The following is a 21,103-nucleotide window of genomic DNA, read 5'->3' on the forward strand; positions in this document are numbered from 1 at the left end:
CTTAGTTTTAGTGTTGCCTTTGATCCTGTTAATCATGAGGACCTTATTTTCAAACTGAAACAGTTGGAAGTGGGTGGGTCGTTTCTTAGCATCATTATTGAATTTTTGAGTAATAAATTGCAAAAAGCTGTTGTTGATGGGCACCATAATGAGTATAGGAATGTGATATCTGGTGTTACTCGGGGTATTGTTCTTGGCCCATTACTTTTCTTACTACATACGCATGACATGTGGTTTGGTCTAGAAAACAAGTTTGCTGCATATGCAGATGATGCTACTCTCTTTACATCATTTCCATCTCGTGAATGAAGATCTAGGGTTGCTGAATCCCTTAATAGAGATCTAGCTAAATTTAGTGTATGGTGCAAATTATGGGGTATGAAACTGAATCCTAACAAAACTCAAAGTATGGTTGTAATTAGGTCGAGGACCGTGGCTCCTCAACATCCTGATCTCAGCCTTGGTAATGTTTCTTTAACTTTGTATGACTCTTTTGAAATATTAGGTGTGGTTCGCGACAGCATATTCAATTTTGAGATACACATTAGGTCTGTGTCTTCTTCAATTGCACAAAAACAAAAATGGCTTATTGAGAAAGTCTTTCAAGATTTTTGGTGATCAATCTATTCTGAAGAAGTGTTTTAATTCTTTCATTCTACCTTGTTTCGAGTATTGTTGTCCTGTCTGGTCTTCAGCTGCTGATTCTCCTCTTAATTTGTTGGGCAGGAACTTACGGTCTATTAAATTTCTTATTCCTGATCTAGGTATTAATCTCTGTCACCGTCGTTCAATTAGTTCATTATGCATGTTGCATAAGATTTTTCATAATTCTGACCATCCTTTACATTTAGATCTTCCTGGACAGTTTCATCCTGTTTGTAATACTAGGTATGCAGTTAATTCTAATAGTCAGGCCTTCTCCATCATGAGGCTCAATACTACGCAGTACTCTAGAAGTTTTAATCCAGCTGTGACTAAGTTGTGGAATGATCTTCCTAATTGGGTAGTTGAATCTGTAGAACTTCAAAAGTTCAAACTTGCAGCAAATATTTTTATGTTGAACAGGCTTACATAGGTCCTTTTATAGTTTATATAACAAATATGTTTTAATATTGTTAATGTTTTTAAAATATTTCATTTCAATTTTCATCTCTTCTTATATTGTTTATTTATTTCCTTATTTCTTTTACTCACTGGGCTATTTTTCCCTGTTGGAGCCCTTGGGGATATAGCATCTTGCTTTTCCAACAAGGGTTGTAGCTTAACTAGTGATATTAACTATAATCTATTCATATGCTATCTTCATTGTGCGCTATTTCATTTTCATATTTTATCCGTTTTCTACATTCCAACTAAGTTTATTTTTATTTTCATGCTTACAATATATGGTTTTCCAGTATCGGACTCATTCCTCGCTTGTTTCTTCATTATTTGGCTTATTTACTTGCCCTCCATAAAGATGTATTACGTTACTATTGGTTTTCTTCATGCAACCATTAGTTCATTCTGTGGATTTATATTCATAATTCATTCAATTTTGGCACGTATAGATTTTCTATGTGCGTTCCTGATGTTCGAGGTTACAGAGACATTAATATACCAGATTAAGCAATCAAATTGTCGGGAATATAAGGACGTATTTATCAAGAGGCAAACGATTTATAGCATAGTTTGATATATGGCGATGAATATAATCTAAAATTGGAAGATTGAAGAGCCTTTGGATCACGTATTTCGGTTAACCGAGTAACACTTGAACAGAGAAAGCTTACAAACTGGCGACGTTTGTTTAGTAGAGAATCAAGGTTGAACAATTTAAACAGTTGGGCAGTATATAATTGGATAAAACAGTAGGTAGTAAGGTGGGTTGGCCAAGGCACCAGCCACCTGTTGAGATTCTAGCGCTAGAGTTATTGGATCTTTTGACTTTGACTGGCCAAAAGTACTGTATTGGATCCCTTTATAGTTGTATCATTTTTCCTTTGCCTATATATACACCGAATAGTCTGGCCTATTCTTTACACATTCTCATCTTTTCTTATACGCCTAACAACACCAGGCTAACCAAACAATTCCTCACTCAAGGGGTTAACTATGCACTGTAATTGTTCAGAAGCTACTTTCCACTTGACAAGAGTAGAAAAGGCTCTTTAGCCATGGTAAGCAGCTCATCCAGGAGAAGGACACTTCAAAATCAAACCATCGTTCTCTAGTCTTGGGTAATGGCATAGCCTCTGCACCATGGTCTTCCATAGTCTTGTGTTAGAGTTCTCTTGCTTGAGGGTACACTCAGACACACTATTCCATTTGTTTCCTCATTCCCTCTCCTCAATGAACTATTTTCCCGGTTGGAGCCCTTGGGCTACACCCTGCTTTTCCAACCAGGGTTGTAGTTTAGCAAGTAATAATACCAAGCTACTACTAATGATAATAATCAATGCTGTAGCCAACTAACTCGTGGACTGTTCTCCAGACGGATAGCAAGAGTGTAATTTAGGCGAGTTCAGAGTTAAAAGTTACTTGAAATAAGGGTAACGCCAAAGACCTGAAAATTAACCTGAAAATTTCCAGAAAAAGACCTGAAAATATATACATGTGCATATATTTATTAATACTTGATGGACTTAGAAGAAATTTGTCAGGGTTTGAGATATAAGTATATATTTTAAGAAAAAATCAATTTTAAGATGCTGTGTTTTATGTTTAAACTTTAACCTGAATGATTATTAAACGATATCGCGGTGAATTGTCCTAAAAATAATACAGCATACTAAAAAATTTTCATACTTGGCGGATCTAAATGAAATTTGGTAAGCTTTAGCTTATTAATATATATTTTAAGAAAACGAAAACTAATTTTGAAAAAATTAGGTGTAGCCAAAACTTTGGCAGGCTTTGAGATATAAATATATATATTTTATGAAAATGAAGAAATAATTGTGATAAAAAGTTGTTTTAGATGTGTAAACCTTAACCTAGACGACTACGCAACACGACGTAATGAGTGTTAAATATCCTGAAAATAATTGAACACTTTGCACAGTGTGATATATTAACATGCGTTTAAAGAAAATGATAATACTTGCCAGAAGACGATTCCAAGTTGTAATCAACATGTAAGTACACTTCAATCATTTTTTATAGATTTACACTGTAATTATAACCAAGGGTAATTAAACATAATTATGTTTATCAAGTCAGTCAATCAAATCAATTTATCATTTAAAGTTTCCTTTACATAGTATATACATACTTAGTGCTCAAAAACCTTTTGTAAGCAACTACAACACCGTAGTAAATACACTTCGGACGACCTATCCCGTGTTCTGACAGTAAAATCAATTCTCACTAAGTGTCAAGTTACTACCAACAGCTAGTCACTGACATCTTGAACATCAACCCAAGAAACGGTAAATATTCTACTCCGCTCGCCAACTCAATAATTGCCAATCAGACCCAAGGCCAATATATAGGCTTTGATCAGACCTATCTGCAAGCCAACTTCTTTATTATAAAATGTCTTATTTTTCATTATTTGCTAATTTTTCCTTAATTTATCAATATGTCAAAATGTACCAAATTTTACAAAAAAAAAAAAAAAAAAAAAAAAAAAAACTATTACTAAATAAAAATATAAATCTATTTCAACTTATTTTAGGACAATTCATTGAAGCCGACATCGCTTAACATAGTCGTTCAGGTCAAAGTTTACACGTCAAAAACACTTTTTTAATTATAATCTAATTTTGTTAAAATGTGTACTTACAATTCAAAGCAAGCCAAATTTTATTAAAATCCAAAACGTACTACTAAAGATGTATACACATATTTTCAGTTTTTTTTAATGACATTTTTAGGTCACTGGTGTTGACCCTGTTTGGAGGATTAGCCCACACATGAAAAGTGATGCGATTAGAGATGGAAAATTGAGCATGAAGAGAGTATAACGTAAAATTTACTTCGAGTAATTATCATTTTTTTCTCTTTATGTATAAGAAATTTTTACAGAATATATAACATATATCGATGAAAAGGAAATTTATTTAGCTATAGGATAATAAATATTGAAAATCATAACTTTTATAGTTTTTGTGCTAAGATGAGTTAGGAAAATTTTTTAAAAAACCTGAGGTTTGAGTGCCAAATCATTTCGGAGGGGCTATTTTAATCGCAGAAGGATCTCGTACCAATCATTTACTTAACGTATTAATTTTTATCTTGCTTCTTCCTGGTAATTAAGTTTGTTAGTTACATTACGATTTATGAAGGTAGAAATAAAAGTAATTTGTATAGTGAGAGATTAGGTAATTAACATAAATCCTTATTACCATATTTTGTTTAATATTCAAATATATTTGCTTACATATGTTTGGAGTCTATTGTTCATTAGGAAAAATCATTAATTATTTAATATTTTTATATTAATATTCATAAATGTAACAATTCATAGTTCACTTACACTCGTGAATAAAAGTAGAAGCTTCATCGTTGAATAAGCTATTTCACATTCTTCATCATTAATATCGATGTTGTATGTTTAATCCACATCAAATATTTTCTTTATATATATATATATATATATATATATATATATATATATATATATATATATATATATATATATATATATATGTATGTATATATATAGATATATATACATACATATATATATACATATATATATATATATATATATATATATATATGTAATGCTTATCAACACCTCTATGATCCTGGACATGGCATCGTGACCATAGGTTTTATTTGTCAAAAGTTGGATCCACCCAGTTCGGGAACTTACTGTCAGATATCCCCACCTATCTCCCCACTCCCAATCCCCTTTCCATGGGAAATATCTCTTGTTCCCTTTGTAACGGAATGTAATGCCCGGAAGTGAGTTTTCGACGATCATGCTGTTGTTCAGTTCGAGTTCGAGAAGAAGCGAGACATACTGAACATAGTTCCGTCAGTTTTATAAGAGAGTTTGATTACGTTCTTGTGAATTGCTACTAATACTTGCGATGGATCTTCGATTATGAAAGATTTTGTGCGAGATAGAATATACTGTAGTTTTATTGAAAAATGGTTTTGAATATATCTTTTTTTTGGAATAACACACTCTCAGTGACAATAGTAAAGCAGCAAAATTATGTGAAGCTGAAATAGAAGAAAATTATTCAAATGTGGTTTATAGAGAGTTATATTTAGAACCATACTTTAGCCAACTGGAGGTTATATTTTTTCACGAATAGCCCATGATATCGATGGATATATTAATGTCATATAGAAGAAGATTTTAGCAATGTCTTGTTCGAGTGGTTTGATTATAAACAAGCAGGTACTTATATTTAAACAGTGATAAGATTTAACAGGAGACAAGTTGATCCAATAGATGAGCAAACTCAAAATTCTTCATTTCTAACAACTTATCATTTTGTCTAACCACCAGAAAAATCTGTAAAATAAAAAAAATAAAAAATAAAATCCCAAAATGGGTTTTGCTTTTACGTGGTTGAGAGTTTATTGGCGAACCGTTCTGCTCATCACAGTTCCCATCATTTGCGCAATCATACCGTTGGCTGTGAATAATGAGGTGAGTTATGACATTGTTGTTCGCTGCCATTGGCGGATTCAGAAAAATTTCATGGGCAGCCACCAATTTTTATATCATAAACACAAATATATCATATATGTACAGTATATATATATATATATATATATATATATATATATATATATATATATATATATATATATATATATAGTTGTATATATATAAATATATATACAGTTTATATACATACATACACACACACACACACGCACACACACACACACACACACACACATATATATATATATATATATATATATATATATATATATATATATATATATATATGCATATATATGTGTATATATATATATATATATATATATATATATATATATATATATATATATATATATATATATATATATATATATAGTATAAAGAAGATGAAAATGGCGATAGGGAGAGAATGATAATGCATGCACTTTATTCGAAATTCAATAATTGATCTCTGAAATATTTACTCACTTTAGAATATATATTAGATTTTTGAATGTAGATTGCGGTAACATTAACAAATAGAAGAATGTCGATGATGAATATATCAATGGGACAAACACAGTCGTTGTACGTTACTTTAAAATTGTTAGTAAATATTCACTAGTTTCTGTCAATCAAATTATCCATTGGAACTAGCAGCATAAGGATATTATTATTATTATTATTATTATTATTATTATTATTATTATTATTATTATTATTATTATTATTATTATTATTGTTATTATTATTATTAGCTAGGCTACAACCCTAGTTGGAAAAGCAAGATGCTACAATCCCAAGGGCTCCAACAGGGTAAAATAGAACAGTGAGTAAAAGGAATAATGATATAAGAAGTGATGAACATTTAAAATAAAATATTTCAGAAACATTAGCAACATTAAAACAGATATTTCATTTATAAACTATAAAATGACTTGTGTTAGCCTGTTCAACGTAAAAACATATGCTGCAAGTTTGAAATTTTGAAGTTCTACTGATTCAACTACCCGATTAGGAAGATCATTCCACAACTTAGTCACAACTGCAATGAAGCTTCTACATACATACACACACACACACGCACACACACACACACACACACATATATATATATATATATATATATATATATATATATATATATATATATATATATATATGCATATATATGTGTGTATATATATGCATATATATGCATATATATGCATATATATATATATATATATATATATATATATATATAAAGATGAAAATGGCGATAGGGAGAGAATGATAATGCATGCACTTTATTCGAAATTCAATAATTGATCTCTGAAATATTTACTCACTGTGTAGTATTGAGCTCCATGATGGAGAAGGCCTGGCTATTAGAATTAACTGCATACCTAGTATTACAAACAGGATGGAAATGTCCGGAAATATCAAAATGTAAAGGATGGTCAGAATTATAAAAAAATCTTATGCAACATGCATAATGAACTAATTGAGCGACGGTGACAGATTATTATCTAGATCAGGAATAAGAAATTTGATAGACCGTAAGGTCCTGTCCAACAAATTAAGATGAGAATTAGCAGCTGAAGACCAGACAGGAGAAAAATACTCGAAACAAGGTAGAATGAAAGAATTAAAACACTTCTTCAGAATAGATTGATCACCGAAAATCTTGAAAGACTGTTTCAGTAATATGTTGCCATATTCCTTCTTGTTAGTTTGTTAGTTGTAAATTTCTGATATAATATTTTCAAGCGGGTGTTTTTTTACTCATAGAATGTTTGTGGCCCTGTTTGTTAGGATACTTCTGTTTCATCAATAATTTCAGAAGAATGGAGTAATTTTCAAATAGGCGAACTTATGAAATCTGAAATTTCTTTTATTACAAATTAGAAGGAAATAAAGGGTATAAAATAATAATTAGAATTTTTTCTTTTTCATAGTATCAGATAATGTTACAAAATAAAATCTATTTTACGCCAGACCCTCTTCGAAATTAAATCAATGACACTCTTAATAACCGGTTCATATGTTATCTGTCATTAAAATTATTTGCATTTATTCATCATTTAAAAGCACTGGTGATTAATTAGGTGATATCGTCACATTCATGAAATATTTTTTAAGAATAAACTCTGTTCAAAAACTGCAAAGGCGTAAGACACAAGATGCTGTGACACTACATTGGTAAATGAACTTATTTCGTATAACACAAATAGTGTTTGGTATGTGACATGGACCACATACGTTTTACGGTTATAAATAAGCAGATAGTGCAAATACGGTAAGCAAATAAATTGTGTAGGATTCATTCACAAGAATGATGAGAAAAATATATGGCTGAGTGAACATATCCCACGCTTGAAATTGCTTCCTGTTTGTTATTATTATTATTATTATTATTATTATTATTATTATTATTATTATTATTATTATTATTATTATTATTATTATTATTATTATTATTATTATTATTATTCTTTTTTTCGTAAATGTCTATCTGTCTTGAGAATTTGTCTTATTTGAGAAAATTTTCTTTCCACTTTAGCTATCACTAGTCGCGACGATAGTAGTAGATGTAGTAGTACTATACAGTATAGTAGTAGAGGATAAGTTATGCTTTTTTTCTACTTCTTCGTAGCTATGGACCATTCTCCGGACTTTTTATATTAAAGAAAGAGACAGGAAGACGTTACAAACAAAAGAAATCATGCAGTCTAAAAGTCATTAATTTAATTAAATGGAGTTATATTGTTGTATAAAAAGAATTTACACTAATTCTAAATCAACATTTTATTTGTTTCACTAAATCTATATAATGATTCACGGACCTAGCTTAACAGTATATTCTAAACGCTAGTCCTTCTATCAAAATCCCATTTTCTTTCATTATAAACCTTTGTCGCTCCATATTAACTTTAATCCTTCCATTCTGAACCATAACCCCATTCTACACGCTAATCCTTCCACAACCATTTTCCCATAGGCTGCAAGATGTGGCTATGTCATCCTCGTCATGGCCATCTTCTGGATGACGGAGGTCATCCCATTAGCTGTCACGGCTGTCATCCCAGTCTTCGCATTTCCTCTACTCGGCATCCTGTCCACGGATGACGTCTGCCTCGTCTACATGAAGGAGACTAACATGATGTTTCTTGGTGGCTTGGCGGTTGCCATTGCAATTGAGCATTGTAATCTTCATCAGAGAATTGCTCTTTTCGTTATTTTACATGTCGGTAAGTTAATGAGCATCTATTTATCTACCTGTCTGCCTATCAGTCAATCTATCTATCAATTTGTTATTGAGGATCCAAGCATTTCCTTATTGTATGATACATTAATTTATAGACCTTGGTAAGATGTAGCTGGCATACTCTGAAAATGTTCTGTAATTATTAGAATCTTAAGGACAAGCTAAAGAAAGGGTAGTTTACGGTTTCAGATGTATTCCTCTAAACTGGAAGCTAAGTAACTCTCACTATGGAAGATAAGTATCTTTCATACTGCAAATTACATAGTTTATCTACCGTTTACCTTGGAAGTTCTTTAATATCAAATAATTTCTAGCAAAATATATTTCAAAATTATTATGGATGCGGTGTATGACATAGGCTATCAAGCCTGAGATTGATTATATCTGTATGGTTTTTCCATCTAATTGCCATGTTTTTTTTTTTTTTTTTTTTAAATCAAAACTCATTGAACGATGTAATGTCCTCCATGCCTTAGTTTAGTTCTCCTTTCACATTTCTATCGTTTTAAAAATATTTTTCTCTGAAGTACTAAAATACGCTGTGAGGTTATAACGTTAGTTCTTAAGTATACGTAAGAGAGAACTATTCTTGAATTGAAGTATTTTCTTTTTATTTCGCACAGAACATATTCATAGTCTTTGAATATGTTGTGTACAAAATATGGTAGAAACTTATCTAAAAGCATTATCATTAGGTTTTTTATATCTAATTTTCGTTGTAAGACAATATGTTTAGCTAAAACGTGTCTGTGACTCTTGCATCAGAAAATTCTTTAATTTTATTCTCTCTCTCTCTCTCTCTCTCTCTCTCTCTCTCTCTCTCTCTCTCTCTCTCTCTCTCTCTCTCTCTCTCTCTCTCTCTCTCTCTCTCTCTCTCTCTCTCTCTATGTATGTGTACATATACATATATAAATTTATACATATATACTGTATATCTATCTATCTACCTATCTATCTATCTATCTATCTATCTATATATATATATATATATATATATATATATATATATATATATATATATATATATATATATATATATATATATATATATAGTATATATGAACAAAGCATCTGACTAATTGGTAATTATCTGATGTTACAACTACAGCATGATTGAGATTGTGATTTGTCTAGGGCCAACTATTTACTATAAGGTTGGATATGCTCTACTCTTCAAAGAATTAGTTTTGAATATTTTGTTAGAAAACACACACAAAAATAAAACGTTCTTGCTGCTCTAATGAGTTTAATCAATGAACAGGTCAAAGCCCTCGACGACTGATGACTGGATTCATGGTGACCACTATGACACTCTCCATGTGGATCTCCAACACCGCTTCAACTGCAATGATGGTTCCAGTAGTAGAGGTCATAATATTGGAACTCCAGTTAGTGAGTTTTTTCTTTTAATTTCTGGAGTTCCTATACGCTGCAAATTACTTTTTATCTAGATAGAAGTATTTCCTTTTTCTTATCCATGTTTCTTGCATACAGAATTCTGTAGACACTCGTCTGCAAAAATATGTAGGGTATATATTTTATAGTCCATATATGGCACTTTTATAATTATAAAAGCGGAATTTTCTAATAAGACTAGAAGGCAAACCCAGTAGGTAAATTCATGTTTCTAAAGAAACGAAAGAAATATAACCCGATGCACCTAATGCAAAGATCAAAGTCAAACTAAATATTCATCATCCATGGATCAATGCTGCCATGAAATCTCTAGTAATTATTAGTTGCGCAAGTTAGAATAATGCAAAGAGAAATGTTTGAAGCAGCGAAACAATAAAACAACTCATGCAAAGTTTTAGAAACATACAGAACTTGGGCTAACTTTAATGATCTATCCAATTGTGGTCCAGATTTATTTTTGCGCTACTGATCACCGAGATAATAAGATAATGTGAATTCTGGTGTCCCGATTGGTTACATTAGCCTTTTTATAGTTTATGTATGAACTATCTTTTTGATGTTGTTACTGTTTTTTAAATATTTTATTTTAATTGGTTATTTTTTTCCAACTATAGACAATTTTTTTTAGTGCGGCAGATTTGCACGGACTCGCAGGGGTGCTCTTTTAGCTCTGAAAAGTTACCTGATCGCTGATTGGTTGGACAAGATAATTCTAACCAATCAGATAGCAGGAAACTTTTCAGAGCTAAAAGGGCACAGCTGCGGAAAAAAATGTGCTTCATTAAAAAAAATTGAGTATAGTGTTATAGCTTAGCTAATAATAATAATAATAATAATAATAATAATAATAATAATAATAATAATAATAATAATAATAATAATAATAATAATATACAAAATAAGAAATAACAAGAAGCTATTACTTTTGAACAAAGATTTGTAGTTAAGATTTAATACAAACCTGTGCTATTATTTTATCATTTTTCAAATTTGTTTCCAAATCACATTTTAGAAAATTTAGACTATTGTAGATAACTATGATTATGTTTATCAGTCACATAAAGGAGAGGACTGCAACTTACCTTCAACAGTCGGCTCTCCAAGTCACGTCCAGCCAGAACAAATGGAGATGACTCCGAATCGTACTTTCAGTATTTCCACGTAAGTAAAACTTCTAAGTATGTGATTACTTAGGTAACTAGAGGGACACTCAGTAGAGCGCAGATCTCGGCCGCGACAGCTTATTTATCGACCTTTTGCTCGACCATGACCTTTAACCTTAACATGTATTATTTGGCGTGGATTTTCATACACTCAAATATTAACCAAGATTGAAGTCTCTGTGACAACGATGTCCAAATTTATGGCTGATCACGGGAATTGGACATTTTTCTTGACCGTGACTTTGACCTTTGCCCTTGACCTTCTAAAATTTAATAATTTCCAGCTTTTAACATAACAGTTAATATCTGCATGTTTCATTACTCTACGATTAAAATTGTGACCAGGAAGCTGTTCACAAACAAGCAAAAACAAACGGCGGGTAAAACATAATCTCCTTCCAACTGCGTTGACGGAGGTAATACAGATCAACACACGATCTACACGCTCCGATGTTAAAAAAAAAAAAAAAAAAAAAAAAAAAAAAAAAAAAAAAAAAAAAAAAAAAAAAAAAAAAGCTTGACACAGTATGTTGTAGTGTGCTAGTAAGTTAGCCAAACTGCGAATAACCTTGATCACTTATGAAATTATTCGATTGTTATTACCAGCCTATTTTATTATTTACCTTATTTGTCTTCATTCGTATTCTTGAAATAATTTATGAATAAGCGTCTTTCAAATAGAGTAAAGCACATATTAAACTTTATGTTCTCACCATGATTTTTAGGGAAAAGTTCACTGGTGGACTCACGAACGAGGCTTTTGTTAAAGAGGAAACTAACGACAGTGAAGGAGCATCTACATCGCTTAACAGAGACCAGAATACCAAAGAGGGTCGTAGTGGCACTACGCTCCTTGATGCAGAGCATCGCGCCCTAAGGGACATGTGTTTCTTGGCAACGGCATATTCTGCTAATATTGGGGGTACAGGATCTTTGACTGGAACTGGTCCCAATATGGTACTGAAGTCGGTTCTGGAGAGGTTAGTCATAGGTAGTAGGTTGGCCAGGGCACCAGCCACCCGTTGTGATACTACCACTAGAGAGTTGTGGGTTTCTTTGAATGGCCAGACAGTACTACATTGGATCTTTCTCTCTGGTTGCAGTTCATTTTCCCTTTGCCTACACATTCACATATAGTCTGGCCTATTCTTTATATATTCTTCTCTGTACTCATACACCTGACAACACCGAGATTGCCAAACAATTCTTCGTCACCCATTGTTCAGTGGCCACTTTTCTCTTGGTAAGGGTGAAGAGACTTTTTAGCTATGGTAAGCAGCTCTTCTAGGAGAAGGACACTCCAAAATCAAACCATTGTTCTCTATTCTAGGGTAGTGCCATAGCCTCTCTACCATGGTCTTCCACTGTCTTGGGTTGGAGTTCTCTTGCTTGAGGGTACACTCTGGCCCACTATTTTATCTTATTTATTTACCTCTTGTTTTGTTAAAGTTCTTATAGATTATAAAGGAGATACTTATTTCAATATTGTTACTGTTCTTAGAATATTTTATTTTTCCTTGCTTCCTTTCCTCACTGTGCTATTTTCCCTAGGGTTGTAGCAAGTAATGATAATAATAATAATATCATCAGAATCAGACATGTCGGGTTTAACAATATTTACAAAACTAAAACTCTGAATTCTATCAGACTAAAGCATAATCTAGTTTTTTACTATTACAATTTGTATTTTCGCAATGTATGATTTATCAATAGGCTGAGTTTTGTGTACTTTAACAATTATTATTATTATTATTATTATTATTATTATTATTATTATTATTATTATTATTATTATTATTATTATTATTATTATTATTATTATTATTATTACTTGCTAAACAGAAGTTCCTTCATCGATTGAATGAAACGCTTGTGAAAATTTGAACACAGATTTTACTATATCCTTATCTTTATTTTTGTATAGAAATAAATACTGTGGGATACATTACAGTTCTTTTAGCGAGCCGACTGGTTTAAATTTTGCTACCTGGATGGCATTCAACGTACCCGGTATGATTCTCTGCGTCATTCTGGCCTGGGTTTGGTTACAGTTCCTCTACATGGGCATTGGATGGTAAGTTTACTTCAATCACATTCACATGATAGAATTTAGTTGATGTTCACCTGAACACAAATGCAATGCCACACACACCTGGTAATTATTACTATGTACAGGCTTGAGGCATTGAATCTATTCCAGTCTAAGTTTTTATCCATCACTCTTTATTCAAAACAAATCTTCAAATTAAATGCTTTTCTTTGATGATGAACATTTACATACTTCATTGCAACATACACTAGCTAGTATCAGTCTGTTTTATTATAAAACAAAATTGGCATTATGATAAAGCAAGCAGGAAATTGCAAATAAATTCTTTTAGGTAAAAATGAATCACATTCAAACTAGGCAAGTTAATCTCAGTTTATTATTATTATTATTATTATTATTATTATTATTATTATTATTATTATTATTATTATTATTATCATTATTATTATTATTATTATTATTATTATTATTAATAATTTTGTTTTTATAAGCGTTTCTTTATCATAAATTTATTTTTAAAGATTATTGCTTTTTCCCTCACTCCTGAAGTTGCTCCACTTTTCCCTACAGCAAATCCAGTTCTATCCAGAAGACGAAAACTGAGAGCGAGGCAGCTGTGAAGCTCCTTATCTCTAAAAAGTTAAAAGCCTTGGGCCCAATGACCCATCAAGAGAAAACGGTGACCTTGCTCTTCATTACGCTAGTGATGCTGTGGTTCTTCGAGGAGCCAGAATTCATCCCCGGATGGGCCTCTGGGATCTCCAGTTTCTTTGAGAAAAAAGTGTAAGTTTTATTACCCTTTTTTTACATATAAGCTTACGCTGTTAGTTTTAGAGTCTCGCAATCAACCAACTGTTGGTTACAATGAATTGCTTATATTTGTTACAAATATTTCACAAGGACGGGCCAGTCTTCCTGCTCTCAAACCCTTATCTTTTGTCCTGATCTCAGACAGCAGAGTTTGCATTAATTCTAACTCAAGTGGCAGTCTTCCCTCCCAATTATTTTAATATTTTCTGGCGTCATATCATATTAAGAATGGGACCTTCCTGATTGCATGTTTGAAAAGTAAGGCACGAGGTACAAACCTTCACACCACCACTTTTCGACTTTTACCCCAAGTGGCCTTATTTTTTTGCAGGGACTAGTGAAGTTGATATTATCATATTACATTCAACATATAGAAATTGTACTAATTACTATTATGCATTAGATTAATGAATGCTTTTACAAATACTTTGCTACAAAGTAACCCCACATGACTGTCAAAAGAGCGTGATGAAGTGGACCAGAATATTGTTATTTCAGGAAGATCGGTGGTGCAACTCCCGCTCTGGCTGTCACCTTCCTTCTTTTTGTTCTGCCAGCTAAACCCGCCTTCTGGTGTTCTGGTGGATTAAAGTGTAAGTTAAAAAAAAAAAAAAAAACATGTTGCAGCTTCATCACTTTTAATTGAAAAATTGTATGTTTACTAAAAGCACGTTCTTTGTAAATCTTTCCGACAACATTTACTTCATAGAACCTCTAATACACACTCACACACATACACACACATATGTGTGTGTGCGTGCGTGCGTGTGTATGTCTGTGTGCCTGTGTACATCAATTAAATCATTGTGAGCTTAGGAGACAAAAAACTTCTTTTATCAATTTTTTATTATACTCTTCCTAGTTGTAATTAATAAAATCATAATATAAAAGATATGCAGTATATGATATGAATTAAGACATTACTAGAAAAGTGGTTTCAATTTCAAAACGTACTTTTTATGACCAGTATAAAACTACAACTTTCATTACATTTCCTTAAATTCGTTAATGATATATATGAGGCTGTATCATGATAATAAGACTTTCCCATTATGTTGTTATTCAAATCAGTTCACGAAGTAAGCAATAAATCATAAACTAAAACTTTAGTAATTGTAAATTTGTCAAATGAAAAAGTATAGCATATGTTCATAAAAGAGAAATTGTAGATTGATTCATCAAGACGTGTTCTGCAAATACTAAAAAACTGGGTACTCGTTAAACCATAAGTATTGTTAATAACAGTGTGCTCAGTCCATAGAATATTTCTTAATCCAGGATTCGGGAGCTAAAGTTCGAGTAAGGTAAGAAAAAATGTTTCCACCGGGACCAACCCATGTTTGGGGAAATGCTTAATGATTAACCTTCAATTTTTGAAGACAAATACTTTCTGATTACTCCTTTATTAACTATAAATATCGTGATACATATTTTTTTAGATTAAGTTTGTTGATCGTTAATAAGCTACTACGCTAATATTATTGGATGGTTACTGGTAAAAATATGGAATTGTTATGTTATCTGACATTTATCAATCTATGTGAATTTTAATGCTGGTCGTCATCAATGTTATAGCAGAGAACTACTTTAGTTATCAATTAAAGATGATCTTACTCCCAAAAGATATTCAAAAAGCTGCTCCGGATTGAATTAAGGTCATTAACAGCTAAGGCAATTAAGACAAAACGAAAACAAATACATACTAAATTAGGACAAGATTTTTCTGCAGTAAGATCACAACATTTATGAGAAATTTTATGATTAGATACTTAACCTATCTCACAATTCTCTTCCGTTTTAAACCAAAAGGTAATAGGTCTCTACATATGAAAGCCTCTCCAGCCTGCATTTCATGGGACGTGATCCATCAGAAGATGCCCTGGAATCTCATGTTCCTGCTGGGTGGAGGCTTCGCTCTGGCAAAGGGCGCCTCCGCATCGGGGTTGTCCTCCTGGCTAGGAGCTCAGCTCGTAGCCTTCCAAGTCATGCCTAAGGAGGCTATAGTTTTTGTTGTCAGCCTCATGACAGCGATGGTCACTGAAGTTGCCTCTAACTCCGCAACGGCTTCCATCGTGTTGCCTGTGCTTAAAGAGTTGGTAAGTTTACGCGGTCTCCTAAGTTTGAAGATAGTATTTTGAAAGGTACGTAAATCTCCCGGCCTATACCCCCACAGTTTCGCTAATTACCTCCCACTACAAGATTTACTTAGAAAGCAAGGCTATGCTCCAGATCTTACACCTCTAAAGAAAAAAAAGGTGTTTGATGTAATATATATATATATATATATATAGATAGATATATATGTATATATACATACATATATGTATATATATATATATATATACATACATACATATATGTATGTATATATACACACACACATATATATAAATATATATATATATATATATACACGTTATATGTATATATATATATATATATATATTTATATATATACACACATATATGTATATATACACACACACACACACACATATATATATATATATATATATAATCTATGAATTACTTCTTGTTATATGTGTATATAAACACATCCGCACAGACATACGAGTATATATATATATATATATACTTATTAAAGATAATTCTTATTATACCTGCCTGATATGATATAATGAAACATTTCCTTATCTCCATAAAATATTTGAGTGTCAAACTCGCATAATGCACGAATTAGGAATTTACATAAATGGCTTTTGCAAGCTCAAAAATTCATTCTGTAATTACGACGTTATTTCTCCAGGCGCTGAACATGAGGGTGAATCCTCTTTACCTGATGTTGCCAGCATCCGTATGCTGCTCTTATGCCTTCATGCTACCTGTGGCGACTCCTCCGAACGCCATTGTTTTCGACGCTGCCCAGATGCGCACCTTTGATATGGTGAGTTCTTTCTTTTCGTTTATTAAAAAAAAGGGCGGGAACTGATTTTGCTTGCAAATAAATCAAGATGAGGCAAATCTAATCATGTGATATACCTTCCAAATCATTCTGATAGATTTAAGATTTCAGGGTTTTCCTCAACTCATGCCTTAAATATGTGGGTTTTATGTTTTAGATTTTCTATAAGTTGTAAATAAAGTCTTAAGTTTTATCCTCACTATTCCTAAGCTAGGGTTTCAAACGCTTCCATTGGCTATAAAGAATTGAAATTCCTTGATGTGTTTTCTTAAAAACTACAGTTAATTATTTTCCAGGTAAATTTGAGTTAAATTCAAAACTTACCTTATCATTACGATACTATTTTGCTTTGGAGTATTTCTCTTTACCTGATCTTTTGAATTTGCTCTTGGACATTTTCGTAAACTTTTCCAAAATTCCAAATACCCCCGATTGTGTTTGTGAAATGCCGTATCATGGCTGTATATTAATATGCAGTTGTGTATTAAAATCCATCACCAGTAACCCAGTTTTTAAACTTTAGACAATTTCTATGCCATTTATGTTCCACCTATACGTGATTTTTTTTTTCCGTTTCTTCTCAAAGATAAACATATTAGTCATTATTTTTGGTTCTTAAACTTTTGATCTTGGACAAGTTGGTACAACATTTCTTAAACTTTGATCTTGGACAAATTGGTACAACGTTTCTTAAACTTTTGATCTTGGACAAATTGGTACAACGTTTCTTAAACTTTTGATCTTGGACAAATTGGTACAACGTTTCTTAAACTTTTGATCTTGGACAAATTGGTACAACGTTTCTTAAACTTTTGATCTTGGACAAATTGGTACAACGTTTCTTAAACTTTTGATCTTGGACAAATTGGTACAACGTTTCTTAAACTTTTGTTCTTGGACAAATTGGTACAACGTTTCCTAACTAACTGTTGGATATCTACAATGAAAAATCGTATAATAGATTTATAATCTTCCCCGAGATTTTACAATATCTCTTAAATATATTCTGTCCTTGGACTGAAGGTTTACAATATTATGGATATCATTTGGATAGATAAGAGTGGTTTTTGGTGGTCATCGAATTATCTAAAAGATTGAAAATTTATGAAGTTCTTATTCCTCAACATCATATCTGCTTAACCTATGGAGATTTTGCGTGTATTTGGTAACAGATCTTACATTTCAAAGACTTTTAGAGTCAGTTTTACCAGTAATCACACCTATTTATAGCTTGGAAATTTTGAAAAACTTACATATTTAAACAAATAAGCTAATTATTTTATTGATGTCTCTTCCAGATGAAGGCTGGTGTTGTTATGAACATCATTTGCGTAATAGTCATTACGATCATGATCAACGTCATCGGGATCCCAATGTTCGACCTCCACAATATGCCTTCCTGGACTAATTCTACAATAGTGTAATTTTATATGAAGATATATGGATTTTTTTTTAACTGTAAATCAGATAGGACTTTTTAACGTGTAATTGCAAAACAAACTATTGTGAACGTTTGTTGTAGCAAATTATTATTATTTAAAGAGAGAGATTATTCAGCCCAATGAGTTGAACTCGACTAGTACAGAGTTGGCCCAAATAAATTTGGAAAGGAATGATTAAATCTAACTGATAATAAATGCCATAGTAAATGATGTACTGTATTGTAACTACAAATTAGAGTAGTGGAACATTGAAGAATGGCTCATTGTAAAAATATAAAATTGAATCGATGCATAATGAAATAAGAATCCTTCCAGGATTTCCTGTAAGTTTTGATGTGTTTTTTTTTACAACAAATCTACTTAATTTTAAATGACGTTCCTACCCCATTTTCGACAGATAGGAGACCATTTAAAGTCTATCAAATACCTTATCATTTTGTGTTATCCAATATACTTATATATTTTGAAGACTAGTTTATTAATTGATTAATAGATCGATCGATTGAATGACTGACTGATTATACATTTGATTTCCGGTACTGCAAACTCCAAGAATGATTTTGTCAAAATATATAAAAGGTGTCGGAGAATTTCGTTGGAAATTAACTGGAACGTCAGCTGTATTACTTGTGCATTTTAGTTTGATATAGAATCCCTAGAGAAATTATATTTTGGTGCCTGTGGAAACGGGAAATCCCGGAGAGGCTGGTTAGAGTGATTGAGATGATGCATAAAAGCACAAGGACAAAAATAATAACAGCAAATAATAATAAGCAAAATCATTCATTAGCTGTTCTTAACCAAAGGACTTAACCATATACTTTTCTGTGGCCATCAACAACAGAGAAGATAGCCTGTCATCTCCAGTTGTAATTTGCAAATAGTTCTTCACGTGTTTTTACAAAATAAGAAAAAAACAAAACAAAGGATAGCTAGCAACTCAGAAAAGGCATCTGGTAAGGTATTTAGAGCAGAATATACATCGTATAGGTCCTTTTGCTTCTCTTGTTATAAGAGTGCCTTTGTAGAATGAATCTGTGAAACAAAGAGGACTGAATAGATGTGTGCACTGTAGCCTAGTAGTTTGCAGACAGTTAACTTTTCCTCATCAAAGAACTGTTTTGATTGACAGTCAAATGTAGAGAGAGATTGAAATAAATCAATGTTACTGCCGAACCTGCGGTAAGATTTAGTAGTGCACTTATTTATTTCTGGTAAGAGTGTCAAGACCAAGATCTTAGTCAAGACTGAGATGGTGTGAGCACGTGTTGTGGAGGGACTGAGGAGGGCTTGGGAGATATTTATTAGGAAAGGAGAGGGGGAGATCGAGAGGGAAGCAGATAATTAGATTGCGAGATAGGGTGAAGGCTGATATGGAGCGAAGAGGTTACTCACATACTTTAAGGGCTGCTTCTCTGGTCCTGTACAGCAAGGGAACCCTACTCTCTTCAGGACTCTACGGTTGTTTTATGTTCATTTAACATTTCACAATGCGTATTGTTCGCTTACTGTTTGATCATCACTGTCAAAACACTCACAAAATAAACTGTCTTCAGTTTCCTCTTGAAAGCCTTAATATCTTCAATTATTCGGAAGTCTCGCGGGAGCCTATTTATATCCTCGGGGCCACATATTTAAAGGCTCCAGAGCCTGCAGTAGACATGTATCTAGGTTCTGGTAGTTTGAAACCATCTGTAACTATTCTCGTGTCAGGACGATTCGTTGGTTGCACAATACGTAGCAATTCTCTTAGATATTTTGGACGACCGGTTCTGATAACTTGGTGAGTTATTGTACATATTTTAAATTCAATTCTCGCTTTAATCGGCAGCCAATGTAGATCAATTAACATAGGAGTTATCATTCCTCTAGGTGGGATACCTTTCATCAGTCTTGCTCCTCTGTTTATTATGTTTTGTAATTTCTTAAGTTGTACTTTTGGTAGAGTGTAGTATATAGAGTTACACGCAGTTTATCATTCTTTACGGAACATTCATCCAGGTAATGCATTATTTATTTGGGCATTGAGAGATAACTTGCAGTTAGGTGGAAGAGGATGTCTTTGATAAAAAAAAAAAAAAAAAAAAAAAAAAAAAAAAAAAAAAAAAAAAAAAAAAAAAAAAAAAAACATTGGGAGGGCGCGTCAGGCAACCGACTCCTAATGTAGGGATAACGATGGGAAAGAAGATAATGCGAGCTAAAAACAATTCTGAAAGGAACTCTTCTCATATTTTATGTACCAAATTGTTGATATACGGGAGAGTTATTTGTGGCTGCCGATGATTCTCTCTCTCTCTCTCTCTCTCTCTCTCTCTCTCTCTCTCTCTCTCTCTCTCTCTCTCTCTCTCTCTCTCTCTAAGAAGATTGGTAAAACTGTAAGACCCCTTTTCAGGCATAGAATGTAAATAACAATAGATAAATGTAACATAGGAATTAATGTATCATATGTGTTACTG

At 32.3% G+C, this 21,103-nt stretch overlaps 2 protein-coding genes across 2 annotated transcripts; both read left to right on the forward strand.

Annotated features, from left to right (window-relative positions):
• Positions 1-5,491: 5,491 nt before the first annotated feature.
• LOC137620885 (protein I'm not dead yet-like) lies at positions 5,492-11,424 on the forward strand. Its single transcript, XM_068351330.1, has 4 exons — positions 5,492-5,593; positions 8,577-8,826; positions 10,105-10,235; positions 11,314-11,424. The coding sequence occupies exons 1-4, from the start codon at positions 5,492-5,494 to the stop codon at positions 11,422-11,424; spliced, it is 594 nt and encodes a 197-aa protein (XP_068207431.1).
• A 712-nt stretch (positions 11,425-12,136) lies between these two features.
• On the forward strand, positions 12,137-18,629 carry LOC137620886 (solute carrier family 13 member 2-like). The gene is made up of 7 exons (XM_068351331.1): positions 12,137-12,402; positions 13,374-13,496; positions 14,043-14,255; positions 14,781-14,875; positions 16,092-16,378; positions 17,050-17,187; positions 18,504-18,629. Exons 1-7 carry the CDS (start codon positions 12,137-12,139, stop codon positions 18,627-18,629), a joined length of 1,248 nt encoding a protein of 415 aa, XP_068207432.1.
• Positions 18,630-21,103: the final 2,474 nt, after the last annotated feature.

This window comes from Palaemon carinicauda, chromosome 27 (genome assembly GCF_036898095.1).
Source record: "Palaemon carinicauda isolate YSFRI2023 chromosome 27, ASM3689809v2, whole genome shotgun sequence".
Classification (NCBI taxonomy): Eukaryota; Metazoa; Arthropoda; class Malacostraca; order Decapoda; family Palaemonidae; genus Palaemon; species Palaemon carinicauda.

Excerpts from the sequence above, each read along its gene's own strand:
- LOC137620885 (XM_068351330.1), top strand. The coding sequence starts at position 5,492 with ATGGGTTTTGCTTTTACGTGGTTGAGAGTTTATTGGCGAACCGTTCTG. Across the intron at positions 8,827-10,104 it reads TTTCGTTATTTTACATGTCG|GTCAAAGCCCTCGACGACTG; the intron begins GTAAGTTAATGA and ends ATCAATGAACAG. Across the intron at positions 10,236-11,313 it reads TAATATTGGAACTCCAGTTA|TCACATAAAGGAGAGGACTG; the intron begins GTGAGTTTTTTC and ends TATGTTTATCAG.
- LOC137620886 (XM_068351331.1), top strand. The coding sequence starts at position 12,137 with ATGATTTTTAGGGAAAAGTTCACTGGTGGACTCACGAACGAGGCTTTT. Across the intron at positions 14,256-14,780 it reads AGTTTCTTTGAGAAAAAAGT|GAAGATCGGTGGTGCAACTC; the intron begins GTAAGTTTTATT and ends TTGTTATTTCAG. Across the intron at positions 16,379-17,049 it reads TGCCTGTGCTTAAAGAGTTG|GCGCTGAACATGAGGGTGAA; the intron begins GTAAGTTTACGC and ends TTATTTCTCCAG.